Raw genomic sequence first — 23,699 nt, forward strand, 5'->3', positions numbered from 1 at the left:
CTCCGGCCTTGTGATGCAATATTCACAAGGAATAAGTACGTCACTGAAAACTCATATGACTTCATCAATCTCTACTTACAGTATAATAAAAATAATAGTGTTCAGTAATATGGGGAACCTTAATCCTGCTCCATGAGAACTTGAGTTAAATGCTAGAACTAAACTTAAGCAGCGCTTCCATTAAGAAATGAGCTAAAACTACTTTGTTGGCTTGATGAGCATAATATGGCTTGGAAGTAATTCATTAACATGGAATTGAATTAACACTGTTTTCAGCTATTCAGCCTAAGTTCTTGCAAATGTCAAAATTTCTATGTTCCTTCAGGTTGTATTTCATCTGAAGGAAAGGAGGAGCTGGAGACATGTGAAATTTCTGACAGGCTGTTGATTTTCCGTATGGATGAAGCATGTTTGAAAACTCAAAACTTGACTGATCTGCTGAAGCACATTCTCTGACAGACAATATAAAATCAATGCATCACATATTAAGAGTTTTTTTGGCGTGTAAGAGTTTTTGTTTGTGTGGGAGGTAGCGGGGGGATTGCTTTATTTTCTGTCATCGAAAATGAACAGCCTTACCTTAAGGTTTTTATAAACTGTCATCTTTAATCAGACACACACAGTAAGACTGTCAGTCCTCATAAAGCATCGGGGAAAAAAAGGCACAAAATATGAAGCTGTTCCCCATCCCATTCCCGTGCATGTGCCCCGTTTCTGCGATGGCCTCAGTCAGAACTAAACCTTTTCTTAGCAGTGTCACAACAACAAGCTTTTCTGAAGTGTGTCTTTATAATTCAGCGACGCAGACTTTATGAGAGCTTGTCAAAGAGAAAAGAGTTAGGATTCGCCTGCAAGAAACATTCATTCCCGCTGTTGACAGATATAAAGTACTAAATGTCAACAGCAAGGGACTCGTCAACTAAATGTCTTCTAAACACTCATTAAACCAGGGGGAGAAAAAAAATCAGTAGGTGGGTGTCAAATTGCTCCCTTAAGATTTCGATTCAGGTCAATTGAAGTAAACAGCGAGTGTATGAGAAGTTACATCAAGCATCTGTCACACTGAAGGACGAGTATTAACGATTCCAAAATAAAGATGGCAATATTAAGCATCACGGTGACTACCGGCACCGTAACGAGAAGCAGGAGTCGAGATCTCCTGATTTGAGCCCCGTTTGTCTCCCCGCACTGCAGAGGCACCATCTCCCTGCCTCCAGAGCTTCCCCCTCTCAAGGGAAGATATTGCCTACCTTGCAAAAGCAAGATTTAGATTAACTAAGTGATATTTTTTCCCTCTCTTTGCAGATAAGGGATATGTCTGAATGTAAGACTTAAAAACCAGTATTCATGGAATTTGGATGGTTATATTTTTAGGGGGTCACTGACTTTAAAAGTTTGCAACTAGTGTTTTCCTGTGTACATAACAGCATCTCGGACTGGTTTTTTTTTTTTACTTAACCCCTTCTCCTCTGAATATTATTCAGTCTGAAATACAAACTTTAAGCAGTCAATAGTAGAAGTTCCCTTTGCCAGCTCAAGTCGGTTTTATCGATTTCTCTAAAATCAAGTATTTTAGGTTTGATTTCAGAAAGCTAGAGACATCAGCTTTCATTATTTAGCACTGTCTGTGCCTTAAGATTATTTGACATTTTCTATCTCCTTTAATAATAATAAATACCCCTTTGACTGATAAAATAGCACCTATTTTTCTTAACCTACTTGATAACATTTAACATAGTCTAAGCATACTATATGTAACTAATGAACTAATCTAATTTTCATGCTCCTTTTGCTTCCCAAATAACACATTCCCTATATTATCAAATAGTCATTTTATAGCACACAACCACAAGATACTACAGCGTATTTTAAAATCAAATGAGTTGTTTATTATTACAGCTGTACAAATAAAAGGGATTATCAGTGAGGTACACACGGGTTCTGAGTTAGCCACACAGCTTTGCCTCAGTCACAGTTAGGTGGTTATGAACACTGCTCAGCTGCACCATCAGCTGATGCCCACAAAGACCAAAGGACTTAGATGCCCCAGAGGAACCGATGACAACTTTGCCATCCCCTCCCAACGTTTTCAAAATAAACAGAGGATTTAAATTCTACATACAGTACCTTTTACCTTGACATATCCAGAATTAAATAGAAGCTTGACACGATTACTCCCCAAGCAGGGAAAGCTAAAACATCACTGCTAATACATATGTACCCATGTGTATGCACTCATTCTGTACGTTGCACCACCCCCCAAGGACAGGTTACGGGTGGAGTCTGAAACGTGACCTTCAGCAGTTCAGAGCTGATTGCTACCAGTTGGTGAGGAACATGCTGGTATCAATAGGCAGCAAAAGTAAATTACTATCCTCCTTGATTATTCCCTAAAGCATTTATTTTATTTATTGAAAGAGCAATCACTCTTTTATTAGCACTAACATAACTGGAAGAAACAGGAAATTCCAAAAATGCTATCAAGTGAAAAGCTACTGCTTTAAATGACGGAGACCAGTATAAATGAGCATAATCATTTAACTGTTAAATTAAAATGTCAAATTATTACCTGCTCTCTTCCCCCCACTCTGATCAATCTGAAATACCGAGAACAAGCAAACTTTGCAGTGCCTTGGACCACGCACACACCTGAGCGTTAAACTTTAGTCTTCGCATCTCAAACAACATCAGCACAGTCAAATCAGTAATTTTGCCTTTCCTTCTCGTTTTTTTTTTTTCTTTCTTTTTGGTACTCTAATAAATCAACACTTTGTTTTTCACTTTCTTACTCTCCAGACTTCGAAATCAGAGGCAGAGATTAGTGGCACGGTGTAGTCCTTCCCACCTGGCAAAGGGAAGATCCCCCCAAGACAGACAGTGCCCATTCGACAGAGAGGTGGAGGGTGCCAAGTCCATTTACCCTCTCTAGTCCACTTCTTCACAAGGACACAATTTTGCTCAAGAAGCGACTGCTTCTTCCGAATCAATGAACACTTTGCTTTCTCTTCCATCTTACAACCCTTTTAATTGCTCCTTGATCTTAATGAAGTGTGGCTGATATTAATAACTGGATACCCTCGCGGCCTTCATACCCAATATCCAAACAATGTTCAACTGAGTTAGCATCAGCGGGGCTTTCACGATTCCAAACGCCATCATCCCCTCCATCTCCGGTCCCTCCTGTCCCTCCCCCTGAAGCCTCAAGACTGCAGACATCTGTTCTTCAATTGTCTGGTAATAAACATACTCTATAAAGCATATGTAGAATGATTATTACCCTGAAGAGCCAAGTGCCTTTCAAATGCCAGCTGAAACAAATAAACATTAAAAAAAAAAATCCCCACCAAACAAATGTTACAACAGACATCACTCAGGCTGTTCAATATTCCACAGTGTAAAGGCTTCACTATTGGTCCCGCATGTTTCCTTCCTCCAACGGGAGACGTTAGTCCACAGACCAGTAACACCAGCGCTTTCACGATCCAAGCAGATGCTGGTTAGCAGTGAAGGATGAAGGAAGCAACTGGACTATTTTGGTAACTTTTATACTTTGACACCTCCCGCAATATGTAATTAAGGAAAATCAGATGTGTATTCCTCTTCAATTTGTAAGTGCAATTAGTTTTCATATGTAGTTAGTAAAATCTATTCCCAGGAATCACCTCTGCTAGAATACCCACTTGTCTTCCAAAAATTCACTATCCATTTATTACGTGTGTGGTGGTGTCATTAAATCCTGGTAATTAATCTGGGGCTTGGTGTGTCTCAATTGTCCTAGTGGAAATTAGGGACCCACATCCCAAATGACATAACATCTCACTTCCCAACCCTGGCTTGCTGCTCTAACTGAATTTGAGGGAAGAAAGACCTTGCAAACCATTTGTATGTATTTGCCCTTACACTTTCCACCTTTATAAGTTCAGACCTTCTCTAAACAAACTTTTGTTACTGGAGATATGGGGGTTAATTCACAGCCCCCTGAAAGCTTGCTGACTCTATGTTCTTCAAAAGGATGTGGAGCCAAGCTCAACCTCAGTTTGTAAATAAAAAAGGCTCTAAAAAAAGGCTCAAAAAAAAAAAGGCCATTATAACCAGGAAACTTAACACTGTGATTGTGCAATTCTCTGATGTGATAGACAATGACACTTTTCATATCAGAAGCACAAAAAAAGAGGAATTCAGACCGATGAATATGAATGATCTGGTTACAACTCTCCACCTAACATTACTGTGCTGAATTACATTTTAAAGCCATCACTTAATGCGATGCTCGGGCTTTAAATCATCATGCCAGTGCCTGGTTTCTCAGTGATCCAGTTAGCTTAATACTTTTAGAAGCACTCAGCTTCCTAATAAAATCAGCTAGCCCATACAGTGCTAAAACTTCTCTGTCAACGTATTTATGTGAACTTGATAAAAAAAAACCAAACCAAAACCTTCTAAATAAAATATTGATCATTTTGAATTCAAAACAGATTCAAGTCTGTACAAGTGACATCAATGAAAGATGATTGAGGCAGGCCATAAAGAACCTCGACAACAAATGGAAAATAAAGCACGTGAAAACTTCACACCTTTGCAGCAATTACCTTCTTGAGAGCTTGACACTTAATACAATAATGTCTAGAAAAGGACAACAAAGATCTAACCAACAAGGAATGCACACATAAGACGATATGCTAGAAATTATTGCAAATGTCAATATTTTAGCAAATCCACCATATTCAGCATTGTACAACCACAGACAGCATTATACAGCAAATTTTAACAGGAGCCAATGGGTAAAGCCAGTTTAATGGTAGCACAGGTCATTGCTATCGGCTCCCATCAGGAACAGAATTCCCTGTAGGGAATTATTATCAGCAAAAGAAATCCAGTCCTATGGTCATCCCAGATACCCCATGCATCACGCACACGCCCAAGTTGAAAATCACAAGTTAAATTTAAGACAGCAAGGACTCAAGCATTTACTCTGTCCATCATTAAAGTAGGTAAAATCACATTTAAATAGTTTCTACAGTTTTCACCTCCACCCAAATTCACCCCATTCTGCAGTGAGAAAAGGGTAAGCTGGGTCACGGAATACCTTCCTTCTCTTCGTGCAGTTATTGATGAACTACTCAATGCAAGGAAGTTAAGATGTTGCAGATGGTTGGCATGAAAAATATATTGTACGCAGATACCTTCATCTTGATGCAATTATTTTTTATGAGGCAAATTATTTCTACTGCCTATCTTGCAAGCTGATAATGAAAGTGAAGTGTTTGTGAGAAGTGCTATTTAAAGCAGAGCACTCGTGTTTGACTCGGATGGCAAAAAAAGAGGGAAAAATTAAGCAGAAAGGCAAATAGAAAGAAGTATTTTCACCAGTTTCTACATCAAAGTGAAGTATCTCATCAATAAAAATAAGAGCATCACCACCTGTGCTTGAAAGAAGCCTGTAAATTCATTAAAGATTAAGAGATTGACGACCATATCATAGTGGTCATATCTTGAATAGCATACTGCATCTTGACCATCGTACATCTTTTCTCATAATAAAGTGGCTGAAATCTACAAATTATGCTGTAGCAAATTTTTTTTTTAGCATATTTCTTTTGTTTAAAAGAGACAGAGGTTGAAACAAAATATGCTTATGAAATCCATTTCATTATGGACATCTAGCAATAAATGAAGAGTATGCAATGTAGACAACCCCCTTTTCAAGGGAAGATCTTAAACACTGTAATAAATCTCAGTATGTCCTCACAACAGGTGCTGTTCTCAAGATTATTCCGATATCTAGTGTCATGACATCAGAAATCTAAATTTAAAGGAATTCATACACTTTCCATTGGCATTTTTAAGTCCTGAGAAGCCACAAATGACCACAGTTCTCAGCTACCAAGACGTCAGTCAGGATATTCCTTCCCCAGGGGATCAGATTCCAATTACTTTTTATTACTATTTTACTACTGCTTGCTTTTAGCATCTGAGAGACATACCCTGTTGCCTCATGATAGTGAGTAATACAAACAGAGCCAAGGAGGGAAATGCTCTCTAAAGGTTCTAACACCAAATGGGGAAGGACATGTCTGATGATAAAGGGAAACCCAGCAAGGAAAAAGCAGAGGTGGAAGATTGACCTGAACCGAGAAAAACATTATTTAATTCTGGCAAAACTAAGATGACGAACTGTTAGATTGCAAAGTAAAAAGAGCAAAATTAAAGTATCAGAGGTGAATGACTTGGTGAGAAAAGGCTTATTATAGACCTGCTCTGTTTTAAAGTTCCAGCAGTCCGTGATGCGCTGTGAAGATTTTAGTAACTGGCATGGCACTTTAGATCAGACATTTAATTTGCAGTCCACAGACCATACTTGTTTTATCAAAGAATGAACTTACCTTGCAGTTCATAAAGTATCCTTCTAACTTTTTAATAAGCATAATGGACAGTCAGTGATAAACAATTTGTGACAGGCTGCAACTAAACTTTTCCCAGCTTGGGTCAATAATAAATTACACTGTTCAATGAAATGGGGTCACCCAGGCAAGCAAACCCACTTGGTATGCTAGTTAATTTTGGAAAAGATTAAAGAGCACTGGCAACAAGCTCAACTAGTGATTACTTTTTACACGTGTGCACAGCAACAACTTTACAGCAAGCCAATTGCTGTGGGATGCTATCTCAGAAGTGGCAGCGTAGCCATGAAGAAAGAAGGTTAATTCTACTTATTCTAATTCTTTGCACCTGTAGAAATATATAGAAAGTCTTACTTACCTGAGGAGGGGATGAAAGATGATGGTAATGTTCCTGGCTCCTGGTTTGCAGACAAACTTGGATCCGCCACCTTCAATTAAGTTATCATCTGGTCCTCCTGGAAAATAACATGAAATACGTTGTCTAACAGATCTGAACATCTCTTGATTCTTAGCTAGTAAGTAATAATTAAACATTTAGGTCTGTCTGTAAAGGCTTCATTCCTGGTGAAAGATCAGTAATTAATGTGAAGATACACCCTTTCTATCCTCTTTCTGCTCAGAGGAAGTACTCCTAATGCAACAGGAACAATACAGACAGTATTCAGACACTGCTTTAGGCTCCTCTTCCCCTAGTTAGCGACAGTATTGCAGAAAGACTGGTAAGTGCAGGTCTCCTACAGCACAGGACCCAGTTACAACTGCAGAATTGTTTCCCAGCCACATCAGATGAATTTATCAGTTGGGCTGAAGTCCAATGTAGTGGACTGGAGGTGCTAACATGACACCTATCACACAGATGAGAGATGCCCAGATCCCATTAAGGGACTTGAGCCTCATGGTTCTTCAAGTTCTTCCCCACTGCCAGATGGGAACCTCCAGCCTGAAGTTTCCGTGACTTTAGCAGCTATTGGAATGGCCCAAAACTGAACACGCAGCACTTCAGCACAAACTGAAATCATCCTTTCTCAAAAGCACAAAGGCCTTCATCTTGTGTAATAAACACCCAAAGTCTTGCCCATGTGACTAACATGTATTTTTCAAGCACACAGTGCTTGGAAAGGGTTTTAACAGGAGCACTTCACTGAATTTTCCTGCTTCCACATCGCTGTATGGAAGGCTCCTGCACCTCTGACTAATGATGCCACCACTCAATCCCTTGGAAGGCAGCTTGGTTTTAATTGTGACATGACATGTTAACTTATTTATTACATTTACGGGGTCTCTCAGGAGTCCCGTGTCCTACACCGAGTCCTGTAATTCCCTGGCAGAAATCCCATTTGCGTTCCAGTTCCAGTTGCGTACAAACAGGCTCTCAGCTATGGGAAAAATAAATTTGCTGAGTTTGGCACGTTCCTTGATAGTAAAACAAGCTCAGAGAGCATTATTTATACACCTCAGGCCCAGACTGCATGACTTCAAGTGGCATGAAAACACCCACCTGCGTGTCATTACATCCAAACCAAAGTCACTTCTGCAGGTAGCTCCCAACACCAAAACACTTTCAATTAGGATACTGAGAGAGAAAAAATGGAGGAGGACAAATCTCAGTCTCCTGAAACCCTTCCATTTCCTGATAGCAACAAAGCCCACTTGTTACCCTTCCAGAAGAAAACGTTTTTTTGGAGAAGAAGACAGATGCCCCACACATAAGCAAATGATAGCATCATCTCATTCTGAAATCAGCAGCAATTCTGCACATAATCCCTTGTATTTTGGTCATGCTACCTTGTCACAAAGCACAGACCATCATCTTGCTGGTATCATCTGACAAGTGACCCTAATCAAGTCAGTTTTTTGGCTAAGAACCTTAAATAACCCAAAATACAAACTTAGGCAAAGTCTGTGTATCCCAAATATTATCAAGTTCTTTTCATTTTGCATGTGAACGCTCCTTAATGATTGAATAATAATAAATACAGAACCTAATCACATTATTGTGATAGCTTTATGGGCAGGAAAATGACAAAGTACTTGAAATCAAAACACCACCAGCAGATTATTGAATTTTTTGACCCTGACATCTGTCTGCCTCGAAACGAGAAGAAGAATGTCTCCAAATTGGAAAGTGTACGAGGAAGAACACAAGCGATGAGTAAGTGACTCCAATCTTCTTTTCAAAGTGAAGTTTCTATGCTTTAGGCCATTACCTGCAGCCAATCTACAAAAAAAGCTTCGAAGACTTGATTTAATTGACCTTCCTGTTAACCTCACAGCAACGTCCAAGGACCCAGCGGGTCACTGGTGCCAGTCCTTCCATACCCTAAATGGTCCCTCCAGGTCTGAAGTGTTTTGTACAAAAATTCACAGCACTGGTGTAGATTCAAAGATGCTGTTTCGGTGCCCCAGAAAAAAGGACAATATTAAATTCCCTGTGGAGTGGGAAATCCACACATACATCCTCTGGATATTGGTAGTCGCATTATTTCCACAAGCTGACTCAGCTCCCCAAATGCCCCATTAGGACTTGAAGCTTCATGATAAATCCTACACTAACAGAAGGACTCAGGAAGTGCAAAGAAGCAGCTGAGAAGAGAGTTCATAAAGCTTTACTGATTGTAATTAGAAAGAGGTAGCTCTTAAAAAAAAAAAAAAGTTCAGGGATTTCATTTTGCATTTTAAAAAGTTAACTTGCACAATGTGACAGTTTAATCGTGCAAAAAGGAGGCGCAACTTCTAGGAAAAGAAAATTATTCATTTCCCCTATTAATGTCAGACCCTGCAATTTCCAGTGGGGTCTGTATCTTAACTGACTTATTGAAGAATTCATCCAAGCATGAACTACTGAGGCATGAACTAGGAAATACAGACTCAAATTAAGAAAGGAGTGTTATTCTTGTTACAACAAGTCACCCTGCACTAATCAATATTATTGACTGGGATGAACTCCATAGCAAGGAATAAAACAATCTGTCTTATCTGCTTGGCCATATTATGCGAGATTTGAGAAAAACAGAACACTGGCACCAAGAGAAAAATATGCTTTTACATCTTCTCCGCTCTTGGCTTTCAATTAATAATAACGAATGCTCTGCATGTAGGTGTAAGCTACGGGGAAAAGTAATTTTGTTTGTATTTAAATATTTTACCTTGAAAAATACACTGAGATGTAAATCTTGTTCCTGATGATGCCTCGTACATACCAACAACAACTCAGCACTGCAACAGTTCTGGCTAATGCCAGCAGCCTGCGCTGCACCTCTTACCTTCACCTCTCCTGACGTTGCCACCGTACCTCAACGGACCCAGAATCAAGTTGCTGCAGCCTGACAGCAGCCCAGCTCCAGTCGTGTATGGCTGCAGCACACATGGATGCTGCCATTTACCACCATTTACATCACCAAAGTTTTGTTATATAGGGAAAAAGCCCAAATGGAAGCAAGGGAGAACTTACGATGCCTTTGCCTGTATATTTGAGTGTAAATCTCTGGTGGGGATTCCCCCTGACGACATCAAGATCTGAAATGTGTATTTACATTGATCAGTCAACATGATACCTCCACTGCAGGTAACACCCTGTGCTGGAGAGCCAACAGGCATCTCCACAAAAATACACCATTCTTACACCTACATACATCTACATAAAAATACACCTCGTTCTTATTGATTCCTACCAAGAGCATCTCTTGCAGGGAGGTGAATGATCATTCATCCAAAGAAATCAATACCAGGCAGCCCCACAGAAAGCAGGTAGCATGTGAAGGAAGAGTGGACAAAACAGCCAGTGGTTTGTTGTTTTTTACTCCTTATCAAGATGATTATCAGAGAGGCAGTTTGCATCATCTCTCAAACAACAGCTAAGCACACAAATGCTGTACTGCTGGGTGTCCCGAATGTACAAGCAGACTCCACGAGAAGAAAACTATCCGCCTCATTAGGGAAAAAGAGCTGTAAAAACTAATTCCAAGTGAGCACTGAAGAGTTTCAACTGTATGTAAGTGCTCAACTTTACTGCCATGACAGCTCACTATAAGCACTGACTACGGGACTAACCATCCATGCTCACCCATGTACAACATCACGATGTACACAGCATTCCAATAACCATCTGGACCGAGTATACACCATTGCTTCAGCAATGCCACACTACAGAAATCCTTCACTCGGGTTGCAGAGTTTGGGTTTTTTTGGTTTTGGTTTTTTAGTGTAAGGCAAGAGACCACAATAGCCACATTTCATAGGCACTAGGAAAAAACCCCAAACTTTCACAGGCAACAGAAACGGATGGCCAAGAAAGCCAACAGCATCCTGGCTTGTATCAGCACTAGTGTGACCAGCAGAAGCAGGGAGGTGATAGTCCCCCTGTGCTCTGCACTGGTGAGGCCACACCCGGAGCGTTGTGTCCAGTTTTGGGCACCTCAATACGAGAGAGATCTCGAGGGGCTGGAGCGAGGGCAGAGGAGGGCAACGAAGCTGGGGAAGGGCCTGGAGAATAAATCCTGTGAGGAGAGATTGAAGGAGCTGGGACTGTTCAGTGTGAGGAGGAGAAGGTGAGGGGAGACCTCATCACTCTCTACAGCTCCCTGAAAGGACGTTGTAGAAAGGTTGGTGCTGGTCTCTTCTCCCAGGGAATTAGTGACAGAACAAGAGGGAACGGCTTTAAACTGCAACAGGGGAGGTTCAGACTGGGCATGAGGAAAAATGTTTCCCAGCAAGAGTGGTGAGAGAGTGGAATAGGCTGCCCAGGGAGGTGGTGGAGTCCCCATCCCTGGGTGTGTTTAAGGGCCGTTTGGATGAGATGTGGGGGGATGTGGTGTAGGGGAGAACTTTGTAGAGTGGGGCTGATGGTTGGACTCAATGATCCCAAGGGTCTTTTCCAACCTGAATGATTCTGGGATTCTGTGAAAGTACTATTGTTGAAGCAGTTCTTTCTTAAGAGCACCAGCTTGCTGATTTAATCTCTCTAGTAATAAATTATGAGAGAAAAAAAAAAAAAAAAAAAAAAAAGAAAAACTTTGAGGTGAAGTGAAATTTGTCAAACAGTTAATGATATCCTCATGCTGTGCTAGCAATGAAGTGTGCCCACCTGAATACTGCTGCAAGTGGGAGTCAGAGACAGGTCCATTAGTAACGCAGCTGAATGTTTCTGAAATGGAGCCTAAAATGTCATGCTTCAATATGAAAAGGCATTAGATTACCAAGAAAGCTAGAATCTCTGCATGCGTTTAAAGTCTGAACAAACATTAAGACTGCTTCAACTTTTCCATTCTGCTCAGTATTTTAAAAATTTAAGTATTCATCATGGATATCCCAGGTTTACTGCTAACATCCTGTTATCTACATACAGAGCAGCTCTCAGAAGAACGATGGCATGATTTCTTGTCCCAGAAGTGATCTTCCCAGAAAAACGGGAGTTTCTTCTGCTATGAAGTAACTCAAGCACAGAGTTGGCACCACAATTTGAGGTATACCTGGATTTCCTTTATTTACCTCGTATGGAAAACATACTGAAGCACGCGATAGAAACACGAAATATTAGCGTTCTTCAGAATTCTCAGAATGCTCTGTAAATTAATTAAACAACTTCTTGGTATTCCTATACCTATTTTGTGTACTGAAACAGTACTGAAGGCAAAGCTTAAGTTAGATACACCCCATCATACAACTCATAGATCCTCATTTAAAGACAAAACCCCGGAACACACTGCATGGAGTTTCCTGATCCATAATGTTGCGATTAATGAAATTCTGGTTACTTCTATAACCAGGGATGGCAATATCTACAGAAAAAGCTTGATCCTAATTTGTAAAAAATGATCACAGTGAGACTTACCCTGCAACTTCCTCATTTATCAAGATAACTTCTCTACCATGAAAATAAAAAAAAAAAAAAACAACCACCAAACAAAAAACCACACAAACAAACCCACAAAAAAACCAGAGACAGTAATGATGTTCATATTTCCTTTTCCTGGGGTTTTTGGTTTTGGGTTTGGATTTTTTTTTTTTTAAGTGAAACAATTTTCTCCAGAAAGGTCCAAGATTTGTATGAAAGTTTTTACTCCTCAACATCATGCTTGAAGAAAAATCACACACCACTCCTTCTCTTGATCTGTTCCTTGAAGGATATGAAGACATCAGAGAGGAGGTAGCTCAGCATGTTATAAGAAGCTTCTTGCACCTTTTAAAATCATAGTAAGTAATTTCTTTTTTTTTAACAACACTGTAAGGAAAGCTCTCTCTATCTCTAGTAAGAGTACTTTTAAAAGGTGAAATTTCTTACACTGTCACTTCAGAGCACCATAACACATTACCTAATTGTTTCAGAGCTGTATCTGTCTTAATGCTTTTCATCATACAATCACAGGATGGTTTGGGTTGGAAAGGACCTTAAAGCCCATGTAGCTCCAACCCCCCTCCCATGGGCAGGGACACCTTCCACTAGCCCAGGTTGCCCAAAGCCCCGTCCAACCCGGCCTTGAACCCTTCCAGGGAGGGGGCAGCCACAGCTTCTCTGGGCAACTTGTGCCAGGGCCTCACCCCCCTCACAGGGAACAATTTCTTCCTTAGATCTCATCTAAATCTCCCCTTTGTCAGTTTAAAACCATTCCCCCTCATCCTATCGCTACCCCCCTGATGACGAGTCCCCCCCCCCCCCCCTTTCCTGTAGCCCCTTTCAGTCCTGGGAGGCCGCTCTAAGGTCTCCCCGGAGCCTTCTCTTCTCCAGCTGAACCCCCCAACTCTCTCAGCCTGTCCTCACAGGGGGGTGCTCCAGCCCCCTGAGCATCTTCATGGCCTCCTCTGGCCCCGCTCGAGCAGGTCCGTGTCCTTCTGCTGTTGGTGCCCCCAGAGCTGGACCCAGCACTGCAGGGGGGTCTCACCAGAGCGGAGCAGAGGGGGAGAATCCCCGCCCTCGCCCTGCTGCCCACACTGCTCTGGGTGCAGCCCAGCACACGGGTGGCTTTCTGGGCTGCAAGCGCACGTTGCTGGCTCATGTTCATTTTTCCATCCACTAACCCCCCCAAGTTGTTCTCCTTGGGGCTGCTCTCCATCCCCTCCTCGCCCAGCCCGGATTTGTGCATCTTCAGTCCCAATACACTTTAAATCCATCTGTTCTGGTTTTGGCTGGGATGGAGTTGATTTTCTTTGTGGTGGCTAGTGCGGGGCCATGTTTTGGATTTGTGCTGGAAACAGTGTGGATAACACAGGAATGTTTTAGTTATCACTGAGCAGCTCTTACACAGGGCTAAGGCCTTTTCTGCTCCTCACCCCACCCCACCAGCGAGTGGCTGGGGGGGCACAAGGAGTTGGGAGGGGGCACAGCCGGGACAGCTGACCCCAACTGACCCAAGGGATGTCCCAGCCCATACGGCGTCACGCTCAGCCTGTAGAACTGGGGGAGGAAGAAGGAAGGGGGGGACATTCAGAGTGATGGCGTTTGTCTTCCCAAGTCACCGTTACGTGTGATGGAGCCCTAATGTCCTGGAGATGGCTGAGCGCCCGCCTGCCCATGGGAAGTGGAGAATGAATCCCTTGTTTTGCTTTGCTTGCAGGTGTGGCTTTTGCTTTACCGATTAAACTGTCTTTATCTCAACCCACGAGTTTTCTCACTTTACCCTTTTGATTCTTCCTCCCACCCCACCAGGGAGTGAGCAGCTGTGTGGAGCTTATTTGCCATCTCAGGTTAAACCATGACACCTACCAGACAAAAAACTTTTCAGACACAAAGATATTTGGCTAATAAGTAAACCGCTTTTCAAAACATCCAAGAAATATTAATGTGGTCACAATAGAAACAGCAAGCACCCAAAAACTATGATTACCACAGGCAAACCTCCCCTCTTTGCTCTCTTCCCCTCCTATCCCCTGTGTTAGTACAGGACAACTTCACTAATCTCTCCATGACTGCAAACTTTTCAGCTAAACAGGTTCCAGGCACGTAGTGCACAATTCTTCGGCACCTCTCTGTGATCAAAGCACCTTTCCTAGTGAGCCACTTCACGTTAATCTATGCAACCATAAAAAGAATAAAGAAATAGGCTTTGAAGACACAACAATCAAGCAATCAACACAGCTTGCAAATCAATGCCACCTCCTCTACTCTGAGCATCAGAGCAAACTTACAGGAGAAAAGGAAGCAGTTTAGATGTTACGGTCCTTCCCAAAAGTTCTTGATTATGTGGAGATCAACAACATAGTTATTACCTGCACACCATCTTCAAGGTATGGAAATACAGATTTTCATTTAGCATGAAAGGGAAGAAAGCAAGAGCTGCCCAAAGAGAGAAAAGCAGGTTATTATAAAACAGCTCAATAGAAAAAAGTGATTGATCTGTGCTATTACAGAACAATAACTATGGAGTTTTATAATGGAATTCTTCTGCTTTTTCATATTTCTGTACATTAGGACTCTATTGTCTTACAGCTACATCCCCTTAAAGCCACACACAAAACACAAGCATCAAGCCCTGTCTTTACTGTACTAATTCGCACCAGTGGTTCAACATATTGGCATGGACATTTAAGTTCTTTTTATAAGAAAACAGACATAATTGATCTTCTCTAGAATTCTTTTGCATGTCTTGAATCATCAACCTTAACTGCATTCAGGCCATTTTTCAAACTGCTCTAAGATACCCACTTTGGTAGAGCCCACATGGTGCAGTGAATACTTGAGGCAAGGGCTCAGCCACCGGCTCTCCTGATCTCAGCAGGGAAGAGGGAAGGGATGGAGAAGAATCTGGTCCACTCTCCAGACTGGTCTCCACCGGGGAACAAAGCACACAGGGAATCACAGAATCACAGAATCATCTCGGTTGGAAAAGCCCTTGAAGCTCCTCCAGTCCAACCATGAACCTCACCCTGACCGTTCCCAACTCCACCAGATCCCTCAGCGCTGGGTCAACCCGACTCTTCAACCCCTCCAGGGATGGGGACTCCCCCCCTGCCCTGGGCAGCCCATTCCAACGCCCAACAACCCCTTCTGCAAAGAAATCCTTCCGAAGAGCCAGTCTGACCCTGCCCTGGCGCAGCTTGAGGCCATTCCCTCTTGGCCTGCCGCTGGTTCCTTGGCTCAAGAGACTCATCCCCCCTCTCTGCACCCTCCTTTCAGGGAGTTGGAGAGGGCCATGAGGTCTCCCCTCAGCCTCCTCTTCTCCACACTAAACCCCCCCAGTTCCCTCAGCCGCTCCCCGTAAGACATGTCCTCCACTTGGGAATGTCTGCTCCCATCACCTATTCCCCCCCAAATTAATCCAGTATCCTGAACCTAAAAGTAGATTCTGTGAGCACTTCAAGCACCTTGACCTTGGACAGGCAGCGCTATAAGCACTGCGACAGAACCTAGGTAGGTCTTCCCTGAAGCTGAGCAGGTTTATCCAAGTGAACAAATATAACAGAAACCCCAGAAGTGTCCAGCCCCATGTTCCAACCAGCCTGTGTGTGCAAGCCAGCTTCACAGAAAATAATCATTAAACTTCCAAATCCACAGATCCTTCCTTTTGAACAAACACTGTTTTTGAAGACTTATACTTTTATTAAGAATACTGTTTGGCAGACAGCCTTGAAACACTACACTTTCCCACTGGTGTGGGTCAACTCTGGGTTAATAATTTTCTGTTTCGGAGCCATGTTCTCTTCCTTTCTTGCTGGACTCCTACAAACCGTACACGGGAGCTGTTATGGGTCTGCCAATCCAACTGGAACTGAAACTCAGCACTCCAAGTAATACAGTAAAGCAAAGCTTATTTATAAGTGAATTATACAAAAATCTTCTAGAAAGAACCACTTCAGGATTCTGCAGAGCAGACAATGGAGAGATCTCCTCTTCTAGTGGCGTCTAGTCAATTATTTTTGGTGGACTATTCTATCTACTCTTACGTAGCAAGGATGTTCCCTCTGTCCTCTTCACCCACAAATTGCAGCAGAGAGAGCACTACACGGCTGCTGGTTCTGGCAGTGACCTACCTGCCCACTGACACCGCACGCGGGGCTCCTCCTCAAAGGCAACGGGAGGGAGGGGGTTGAGATGCACCATACAAAAGAAACTCCACGTGTTATCAAGATAGACAAGAATAAGCTCTGGCCAATACTTGATTACTTCCTTGCTTGAGGGGAGAAGCAATTTAGCAAAGGTTTCTGACAGAGGAAAGATTGCATTTCTTGTTTGCTTCTCTTAATCACACACTCTTTTTTTAATCATGGCAACTGTGAATTTATAGACCAGACCATCAGGAGTAAGGGATTGATGTTTAAAAACACACAGGCACCCTACCTTCTACCAAAATCAACAGAGATGATGACACTGACACTACAGGAGACCCAAAATCAATGGGAATTAGGTGGCTAACTACTTGTAAAATGCTGGCTGTCAGTCCTCGGGGCGAGGGCTCTGCAGTGGTAGGGAGGGAGCTCTGAGATGATTAACTGTCTCAAAGGGCAGTAGACTGTTCCCAGCTTCCAGTCTGTCCATCACTTGTCACTGGCACTAAAATCTGCACAGGAGATACCAACACTGCCGTAGCCAGGTACCGGTACACCCTAAATCCACATGGACTATATACTTTGATCTGTTCAGTTACTTTGTAAATATTTTTCTTCTTTGACAGAGAGGTGGGGTGGGAATTAAGATAAAAAAGATGTGAAGTGAGGAAAAAAAACCAAGGAAGCTGACCTTTAAGGTTATAAAGTACATCACGTTTCATTTCTGTAATATTTCCTTAAATGAAAAAACTCTCAGCAATTCTCCCAGAAGCAGCATTTGGGGTGATGCTCCCTAACATGGGTTGCAGAGCAGCTTTCCAACCTAAAAAACTTTCACTGGAATAACAAATGTTGTGCAAAAAGTCAAGCAGGGCTCCTCGCTGGTTCTGTGTTTGCTTCACGGAGCAATGGGGCTGTTGTGCCAGGGGACTAGTACAGACACAGGAGGCCAGAGCTTCCCAAATATGCACCAAGCCTTTTTGCTGTGGGGTTGAGACCACATCAGTCACCACAACGATCAAAAATCCCAGCTGAGGTCAAGCCAAGTCTCATGGCTGGACCATCACAAATGCCTTGCAGGTATAAAAATGGGAAAGAAGGGAAGAGAGCTGTTGTTAACGTTCAAGTTTGTAGAGCACACATTCAGCCTCAAATCACGCTGAAGGAAAAATAATTTCCAAAAGCAGGAGAGGTAATACTGCCACAAATTGCCTCTCTGCTCAAAGGGAGCACAAGCACAAGTCCTACTCACCATGACGACAGCAGTCTGGCCTTTTGTTCTGCACAGGTACAGAGTTCCCTGCCATGACAACACACATTGCTATCAAATCTAACAAATCAGTCCAGGAACCAACAGGCAGCTGATGCAGATTTATGCAACCCAGACTTCATATAAAAGTTTTTATTAGTGCTCAACTGCAGATCTGGATTGAAGTCATGGGTCTAATATGGCCTCTCTGACCTTGATCGGGTTTCTGTGTTTCAGTTTCCCAGAAGGGGAATTGAAATAGTGACTCCAACCTGTAGACAAAAGACTCAAATGCTGCAGACAAAAAGGAACAAAGGTTTTATTCACTATTCTTAAATTCTTGTTTACACTTCAGCTTTCCATTTAACACAGAACATGGCTCCAACCTACCAAACTGACTGCACCACCATTCACTGCCTGAGATTTCTGCCTGAAACGGCTTCTCCTGCTTGCTTCTGACCAACTGTTGTTACCCTCCGTTTACTACATAGCAGGACTTCAGTACAAGAAGCTGATTTGGATGCAGTCACATAGCTGGTGCACAGACATATTGTTCTGCTGATGTTCCCATGCCCAATCCTTTTACGCTCTCCTATACTGTCTTGTCTGAGATCCAACACCATATGCATTTAAATAAGTTGCTCTTTAATGTTTCAAAACCTGATTTATTAGTTGCTCACACTCCATCTGCCTTGAAAAACTGCAGCGTGCCTTCACTTTCACAGGCTGTACAAAAGGTTGAGGTTCAATTTGACTCTACTTTATCATTTGATCAGTGTGTCAGCCACATATGTAAAGTCTCCTTTCAGCTACAGAAATTGTTTAAAATGCATACTTTTCTTTCTCCTCTTTTTTTTTTTTTTTTTTCTTCCCAGGCCACGCGACTCAGCAGCAGGCACTTTGATTAATGTATTTGTCAGCTTGCATATTTACTATTTTGTTGGCTTCCCTAAAACTACAGTGTACAGATGTAAGCTCTTCCAAAGCATGGCTGCAGCATAAATCCTTATCCAAAGCCAGAAAACATGCTAGAGCTAATGAACTGTGATTACTTACACACTGCATTCACTTTTCAACTATTTTCTTCTCAAAGCTTGCTTTCTTTATCTTATCTCCAGCAGTGGCAAATGGCTCCTACCTGAATTTTTTATATTCCTGATATGTCTTCTATTCAGTTTTAATGTCAGAAGAAAAAAATAAACGTGAGCAAACAGAGGAAGTAAGTGCAATAAGACAAAGATATTTATTGATATACCGTCATTTATTGTGCTATACTCTTATAAACTGTTTAAAACTTCCCACATTTCATCTTCCTTTTTAATACTTAAAAGTTCACGACCATTTTAGACAAAGGGATTGGTGGTTACAGCAAGATACACCTGGAGAGGCTGTAGGCTTGTGGCATAACGTTGGACAAGGCTGTATTTCCACCCATCCACTTCTGAGAAGGGGTAGATTTGCTAGAACCCCTCTTATGGGCCTGGTATGAGAAATAATGAAATAAACAGTGTAAAATGTTGTACGGTCTTTTAGGAGAAGTATATATCTACTGAAATACTTAATTTTTTAACATGAGGACACAGGAAGGAAACAAGAGGATTCAGAAACTGTCCACAGCTGGGGCTACAGCAGCCATCATGCTGTCCAAGAAAGCTGTCATAGACTTGTTTTCCACGTATTAATGAATGCATCAGTTCTAATGAAGATCAATTTGCCAATCTTTTGACAAGTCTTGAAAATGTTACAAGCCTGGCATGTAAAACAAGGCAAAATAAATCCTACTTGATTATTCAACACTGTGATGCCTCTATAAATTTATAACAACAAAAGAATGTCCTTACTCCTCATCTGTGCATACACTTGTGTGAATTAATTCATTTTCCAGCAATATGTAGAACGATCCCTACTAATAACAGGCGTTTTCCCCAAGGGAACCGAGATGGATTGTCCATGCCAGTGCACAAAATGCACAAAACAACCCCCTGTGCCAGCAGAAATTATCAGATTGCTCAGAGTATGACCTGTCAGGCAGCATTTTTCAACCTGTTCATCCATAATCTCTTTTAGATGGGTTTCCCCACCTCCTTATCCTCCTTGCTTTGTTTTGCCCGAAATTCAATCAAAGACGAATTAGACTTTAGAAAACAACCAACACCATGGCTATTAAGTCGCGCTGGAAATTCTAGACCCCTGTGTTAATATTGCTACAGCTTTTACTTCTTGCATTTTAATGCAAAACTGCTTCCCCCCAGAGACTGTCACTGATATTGGCACGAAATCACATGGGGCTGTAACAGAACTCCAGCGCCAATAAAAAGGAGGGTAACTCAACCCTCAGCAGACATTAGCAATTGCAGGGAAAACAGCCAGAACTTTAATCACAATTCTTTCAAATGCAGCCAGGGATTCAGAAATGCTGTTATTCTAGGATATGACCCTAATACAGTGCTTAATCAAAGCCATTGCTAGCACAAGAATAACCTGGTGACTTTAATAAAACACAATTTCATAGGAGGCAATATGTCAGAATCACACTGTATCTAATATAACAAACTCTAGAAAGGAGAATGACCAGTGCTTTCCATATATGTTTCCGTACATTTCTATAGACAGGAAACTCAAGATTTCTCCTAAGCAATGACCAAGAACTCCTATGAATTCTGCTTTACAAAAATAATTCTTAAGACAAGCCTTTATTTTTTCTTTTTACTTGTTGCTACTGCAGCGCCGGTATCAAGGATAACAAAAGCACAAAAGGAACATGTTGAAAAAACTAATCAAGTACTAACAATTTTCGTATTTTAAATTTTACCTAAAGGCATTCAACAGTCACAGGCTAAAGAAGTCAAGATTTGAATGTTTCAGCTTAATGAGAAAAAAAAAATAATTTGTGGTTTCTGCTCATTCAGCAGGCTCTATGAACAGTAACTATCTAGCTTGGTACTCTTACCTACATCTCGGAATACCTTGTATTATAATTTTACAATTAAAAGAAATATGTGCTCTTTTGTTCAACCACAAGAAGCAGAAGTGCACACACTAGTACAGAGCAACTGAAAAACAGTGAAGGCAAAAATTGAACTTGGCATCAAGCGCATATTAAAAAGGTGGCAGAGGAACAAGCACAAACCAAAATTGTTCCTATGCCTCGGAGTACATTCCCTAAGTGTGGAAGCTTCTTCTTGCAGTAACACTGAAAAGTCTGGACAACGGGATCTCCAAGCTGTGTTGTACCACCTATAACTGCAGTCTGCAAATCCATCATTCTCTCTTTAAAAATAGATGTAAGCCATTCTGCATCTGAAAGGAGTGCTGAGTTCAGAGGTCCCCCTCTGCTGTGGTCCTAACCTTTCAGCTTCAAACAGCCACAAAACTTACTTTGAAAACTACTGTTCATCAAGAAAAAGCAGAAGCAGAAGAAGCCTTATCTGATGGAGGGAGTATTCAGAGAGCACTTCCCTCCCTCCATTCCTCCCCTCCGAGGGCTACTTACAACTGAGGAAAGCAGCCAAACTGTAACACAGGAGAAGGGTTGTGTTATTCGGAGCGACACTCAGTAATACAAAAGGTCCCACAACACAGGAGAAGCTGCAGATCTAAAAGGTTTCCCACCTCCCACCGAATTTTGAGATCTCTATCATACTCCAGGGCAAGGTGTTGTGTTGTGGGGCTTCGAGAAAGAAGAAAGGGGGTCCCTCTACCACCCAGAGGGACCTGGACAGGCTGGAGAGGTGGGACGTGCCAACCTCATGCAGTTCAACAAGGCCAAGGGCAAGGTCCTGCCCATGGGTCAGGGCAATCCCAAGCACAAACCCAGGCTGGGTGAGGAGGGGATGGAGAGCAGCCCCAAGGAGAAGGACTTGGGGGGGTTGGTGGGTGGAAAACTGACTGTGAGCCAGCAACGTGCGCTGGCAGCCCAGAAAGCCACCCGTGTGCTGGGCTGCACCCAGAGCAGTGTGGGCAGCAGGGCGAGGGGGGGGATTCTCCCCCTCTGCTCCACTCTTGGGAGACCCCCCTGAAGTGCTGGGTCCAGCTCTGGGGGCACCAACAGCAGAAGGACACGGACCTGCTCGAGCGGGGCCAGAGGAGGCCACGAAGATGCTCGGGGGGCTGGAGCACCCCCCTGTGAGGACAGGCTGAGAGAGTTGGGGGGGTTCAGCTGGAGAAGAGAAGGCTCCGGGGAGACCTTAGAGCGGCCTCCCAGGACTGAAAGGGGCTACAGGAAAGGGGGGAGGGACTCGTCATCAGGAGATGTAGGGATAAGATGAGGGGGAATGGTTTTAAACTGACAGAGGGGAGATTTAGATGAGATCTAAGGAAGAAATTGTTCCGTGTGAGGGTGGTGAGGCCCTGGCACAGGTTGCCCAGAGAAGCTGTGGCTGCCCCCTCCCTGGAAAGGTTCAAGGCCAGGTTGGATGGGGCTTTGGGCAACCTGGGCTAGTGGAAGGTGTCCCTGCCCAGGGCAGGGGGATTGGGACTAGATGGTCTTTAAGGTCCCTTCCAACCCAAACCATTCTGTGAACCTATTCTAAGTTACTGGCTGGCATGGAGCAGCGGGCAGGCACCCAGTCCCAGCGTATGCTGCACCGCAGCAGCCGTCAACAAGCGAAGGAGCCCAACAGTCATGTTCCTGGCAATCACAATGACCACGCTTCAACCTATAAAATCAGGTATGAGTTAAAGCAATAAGAGCATCCACAAAATGTTTTTGGTCTTTCTTAAGAAGTAATTTATAGCCTTAATAATGGGATTTTTTTTTTTGTAGGGCTGATGATTGAATCAGTTTTCCAGGCTTTTTTTCAGAGCAATGAAAATCAAAGGATTTGGGCAAGAAAGATGACTATGTGCCTCTCACCACCAGCCAGCTTCTGGAGCGAAGATTCTTCCCCAACACATTGGCAAAAAAATTCCTTCATACTTAACCAGATGAAATATTAGGAGGAATCAAAATAAAGCTGGAAACACCTGGTCTCAGGTGATGACCTCTGTGTAATGTAGAATAGCTTTATACCATTAAAGTAAAGCTACACTCTGGAAACAAGCCATGCAGTAACTGATTAAAACTATAGCTTTTCCTGTAGAGCCATGATTACAGCGGGGACTTTGGTTGTAGAGGATAAGACTCCCTAACATCCCTAACCGACATCGCTGTGCTGGCAGAAAGCTCTGAATAGCTGTAATGCTGTAAACTCTGCCAGAAGACTGTTACCCATTACCAGAACGCAACGTGACATGCCTTTCATGGGATCATCGCAGATGAAGGTGGAAAAATATCTACTCTGTTCCCCTGTGAATAAATGACAAAGCCTTCCAATGCATTAGATGAGCTGGCTTGCTATGCTACCATTTAACTCAAAGACTGCAGAAAAGAACAGTGAAGAGAAGCAGCTGAAATCAGAAAAACATCGTGCAAACATCCATTATTCTTAAAATAATGGGCTCCAGGAACAAAATTGTCTCAGGTGCTACTTTTGACACATTTAACATACCTTAAGGCAGACCTCTGAGTAACCTGTTACTATTTTTACATCTCTCTTTTTACCACGTAACATCCTTTCTTAATGACAATTTTAAACATACTCGTGTTCAAGGGACTATTGCTTCATTCTTTTTTTTGGCAATAGATCACATGTCCCAGTGCTACACACTTACACAATATAGCGTAGCCTCCTTTTCCAACCATCTGCTTGTTGAACTAATTCAAACTATTACCAGTTTTACCTACAAGAAAAGGCACTCCAAGCTTCAAGGAGACAGCTACAGTTTCACCAGGGGAGGGGAAAAAAAGCAGCACAAAGAAGCTAGTCTAACAATGAGAGAAATGTCAAGAAATAGAAATGTCAAATCCCTTAGGGTGGAAAAAAAAAATAAATTCCAACTCCAGTTCATCTCCGAGCGCTATATTTTGTAATGAAATTACACTCTATAGTCTTCCCTCAGGGAAAATCTGCTTCAACTAATCAGACTGATGTTTTTTTAAAGTTCAAAACAAATGCAAGAATGTCTATGCAGCATTCATGCTTTAGCTGTCAAGAATTGCTTTTAACTCTTTGCAAGCAAAAAGGGCTGAA

The 23,699-nt window shown here is 42.4% G+C and overlaps 1 protein-coding gene across 6 annotated transcripts in view; it reads right to left on the reverse strand.

Moving 5' to 3' along the window:
- EXOC4 (exocyst complex component 4) overlaps nucleotides 1–23,699 on the reverse strand; it is a 421,296-nt gene that overhangs the window by 215,884 nt on the left and 181,713 nt on the right. For all 6 annotated transcript variants that reach the window (XM_074869675.1, XM_074869674.1, XM_074869678.1 and 3 more), the window contains exon 10: nucleotides 6,760–6,856. In XM_074869675.1, coding sequence (XP_074725776.1) covers nucleotides 6,760–6,856 — 97 coding nt within the window. The remainder of the gene's footprint in view (nucleotides 1–6,759; nucleotides 6,857–23,699) is intronic.

The sequence above is a fragment of the Strix uralensis genome, chromosome 5, assembly GCF_047716275.1.
Source record: "Strix uralensis isolate ZFMK-TIS-50842 chromosome 5, bStrUra1, whole genome shotgun sequence".
NCBI classification, from domain to species: domain Eukaryota; kingdom Metazoa; phylum Chordata; class Aves; order Strigiformes; family Strigidae; genus Strix; species Strix uralensis.